The sequence below is a fragment of the Protobothrops mucrosquamatus genome, unplaced genomic scaffold, assembly GCF_001527695.2.
Source record: "Protobothrops mucrosquamatus isolate PMUCROS unplaced genomic scaffold, P.Mucros_1.0 scaffold3203, whole genome shotgun sequence".
Taxonomy (NCBI): Eukaryota; Metazoa; Chordata; class Lepidosauria; order Squamata; family Viperidae; genus Protobothrops; species Protobothrops mucrosquamatus.
Genome location: NW_015389201.1, coordinates 55,934 through 59,432, shown reverse-complemented (window position 1 = coordinate 59,432; position 3,499 = coordinate 55,934). Strand labels below are relative to the sequence as shown.

At 44.0% G+C, this 3,499-nt stretch overlaps 1 protein-coding gene across 2 annotated transcripts in view; it reads left to right on the top strand.

The window, feature by feature from the left end:
• The window catches only part of ALG8 (ALG8 alpha-1,3-glucosyltransferase), a 25,208-nt gene that overhangs the window by 13,233 nt on the left and 8,476 nt on the right, over positions 1-3,499 (top strand). For both annotated transcript variants that reach the window (XM_015826625.2, XM_015826626.2), the window contains exon 9: positions 1,753-1,892. In XM_015826625.2, the coding sequence (XP_015682111.1) occupies positions 1,753-1,892 (140 nt within the window). The remainder of the gene's footprint in view (positions 1-1,752; positions 1,893-3,499) is intronic.

Sequence of the window (3,499 nt, the reverse complement as noted above, 5' to 3'; positions counted from 1 at the left end):
AATTCTGGGAGTTGAAGTCCACAAGTCATGAAGGGCCCATAGTTACCCCATGCTGGCTGAGGAATTCTGGGAGTTGAAGTTCACAAGTCATGAAGGGCCCATAGTTACCCCATGCTGGCTGAGGAATTCTGGGAGTTGAAGTCCGCAAGTCATGAAGGGGCCAAAGTTTTCCCCATGCTGGCTCAGGAATTCTGAGAGTTGAAGTCTGCAAGTCATGAAGGGCCCATAGTTCCCCCATGCTGGCTCAGGAATTCTGGGAGTTCAAGTCCGCAAGTCATAAAAGGGCCAAGTTTGAAGACCCCTGCTCTACGGGCAGGTTTGTTTTCTTGCAGATGTTTTCTGACCCCACTAGGTAACATCATCAGTGCTAGAAGGAAGTGGAGTTTGCTCTCTGTTTGTATACACGTGGCTTGCTCTGTCAGTGTTGGTCGGAGTCATCTTGGCGATTCCTTGATTAGGCAGCTGTTTACTGTTCACTTGTCCCAAAGGTGCTTTTTTCAGGAGGCAACTGGACTTTCTTGTTTTTCTTTGAAGACGTTTTGCTTTTCATCCAAGAAGCTTCTTCAGCTCTGAAGAAGCACCTTTGGGACAACCACAACCTATGGATGACTGAGAATCTCCACAGACATTTACTGTTAACTTAGTTGTCTGCATGGATAGGTCCTTGATTAGGATATTGTTTAATTCTTGATCGTTTGTCTTGGTGTTAATCTCTGCACGTAGAGGCGTTGATTGCTAGAGAGGAGACGGTTTAGTCAAGCAGGTTTTGGTTTGAGTGAATCCCACTCCCTGGTAGCATAGATGAGATTAACTAGTTTGGTACTGAAACGTCTGCAAGAAAACCAGCAAGGACCCCACAATCGTTCTCCTCCTCCTCCTCCTCCTCCCCACTAGCACTGATGAGATTAACTAGTTTGGTAGTGAAATGCCTGCAAGAAAACCACCAAGCTCGGAGAGCACCAAGGACCCCATAGTCATCCTACTACTACTATTCACACACAAACACACACACCTAGCACTGAAAATTTACCTACTTGAGCAAGTAAACATTTGCAGGAAAACCACCAAGCTCAGAGAACATCCAGGACCCCACAGTCCTCTACACACACACACACACACACCCCTTCTAGCACTGAAAATGTTACCTACTTGAGTACTTAAACATTTGCAAGAAAATCACCAAGCTCAGAGAGCACCCACAGTCCTCCTCCTCTATACACATGCACACACACACACACACACACCTTCTAGCACTGAAAATGTTACCTACTTGAGTAATTAAACATTTGCAAGAAAATCACCAAGCTGAGAGAGCACCCACAGTCCTCCTCCTCTATACACATACACACACCTTCTAGCACTGAAAATGTTACCTACTTGAGTAATTAAACATTTGCAAGAAAATCACCACGCTCAGAGAGCACCCAGGACCGCACAGTTGTCGTCGTCCTCCTCCTCTTCACACACACACACACACACCTAACACTGAAAATGTTACCACTTGAGTAATTAAACATTTGCAAAAAAAAAAAAAAACCCCACCAAGCTCAGAGAGCACCCAGGATCCCACAGTCATCTTCCTCTATACACACACACACACACCTATCACTGAAAATGTTACCTACTTGAGTAATTAAACATTTGCAAGAAAAGCACCAACCTCAGAAAGGACCAAAGATCCCTAGAAATCTATGTCAGATTGCTCGACTCTGCACCTGAGCTCATTAACAGATTTCCTCTTTGACTTTCCAGGGCTGAAGTATCAATTGCTTGATCCTGCAAAAGTGCCCAAGGCAGCCATGACTGGAGGGCTGGTTCAGGAATTTCAGCACAGTGTCCTGCCTTCTGTGACCCCACTAGCAACCTTGTGCTGTACCGCCGTCTCCATGCTGGTAAGCATAAACCATTATCGCCCTTGTGCTGTTAAATTGTTTAATTTCCTCTGAACCAAATCTGTTGAATTTCGGTACACTCCCATCTCGTATCCGTCCAGAACAGTGTTTCTCAACCTTGACAATTTTAAGGCATGTGGAATTCTGGGAGTTGAAGTTCACATGCCTTAAAATTGTCAAGGTTGAGAAACACTGGTCCAGAATCTCCTTAAAAATAACTGACTCTGCTCTTAACTTGACAGGCTCTGCCTTGCCACAATTCTCAGGCAAAAATTTTCCTTGGCGGGCGTTAGAGTAAAGAAAATAAAAAGTTCTAAATATTACTGTGCCTGATTCTTACAGAAGCATAAAACATTAAAGTGGAAGGTCCTTTTTTCCCCCCTGTGCAGGTAATGGAGATTTGGCCCGATGTCAAAAGTTGGGCTAAAACATTGCATCCGGTCTTGGAAAATCTGTTAGTCCCAGTTAGATTTTTTTTTCTATCTAAACCAGAGTTCCCCAACATTTTGCCTTTGCAGACTGCCCGCTACTCATGTGAGTGGGGATGTGCATGCGCCTGTGCTCGCCCCCCAACTTCCGCGGCCCGATTCCAAAAGGCTCAAGGCCTGGTAGTGACCCAGGAATTGGGGAAGCCCTGGTCTAAACCACATCCTTCTCAAATTGATCAGCTTATATATAGTTGGTGAGATGAAGAAGAATTTGGGCAAACGCCAGGAGACAGTGAAAGACAGCCCCACCCCAGCTTGCTATGGTCCGTGGGGATCGCCAAGGGTCAGACATGATGTCAACATCCAGCTCGAGAATCCAAATAAAACCACAGATAAGAAGCAGCATACCCCACAGCTGTATAATGGGCAGAGCAAGAAGCTCAGAAGGAATTCTCTCTAGCTTCCCAGACTGAAAAGGGAGACAGCAGGAGATTTGTATTTTCAAACTTGCAAGATTCTATTACTGTTGCCTTAAAGTAAAATTAGCTTGTCTGATTATGTTTACTGTCTGATCTACCTGGGAAGGCTTGCTGGCTTGCTTACTAGTGTAGTGTAGTGTAGTAGTATATATTTAATTTATTATTTAATTACTTTAATTAATTTTTATTTAATTTAATTTTTTTGTTTAATTTTATTTATTTAGTTTAATTTTTAATTTAATTTATTATTTACTTTTATTTATTTAACTAGCTGTACCCGGCCACGCGTTGCTGTGGCTCAGTCTGGTAAAAGCGGGTGTTGCTTTTACGTCCAACAGATGGCGCTGTTTTTCAAAAAAAAGCATGTTTTTACCTGTCACAGGTGTGACATCTATATAATATAGGTATATAAAAACACGTGCATATTTGAATGCAAAGTTGTGTCAAAATTTCAAAGCAATCGGTGAAGAACTTTCGGAGGTTTAAGATTTTGAACAAAGGGAGAGACTTCCGGTGGCAGGCGATTTCGTCGGTCGCAGCTGTTTGCTGCCTCCCGCCTGTTTTGCGTAAAAGCCGGTTTGACAGCCAGCACCAGCTGTCAAACGGCTTGATACCTTTCCCCTGGGCATAAGGGGATAGGTGAGCTGCCCGGGGTAGGAGTTGAGTTCCCGAGTCGTCCTATATGGACGATGTAGGTGAG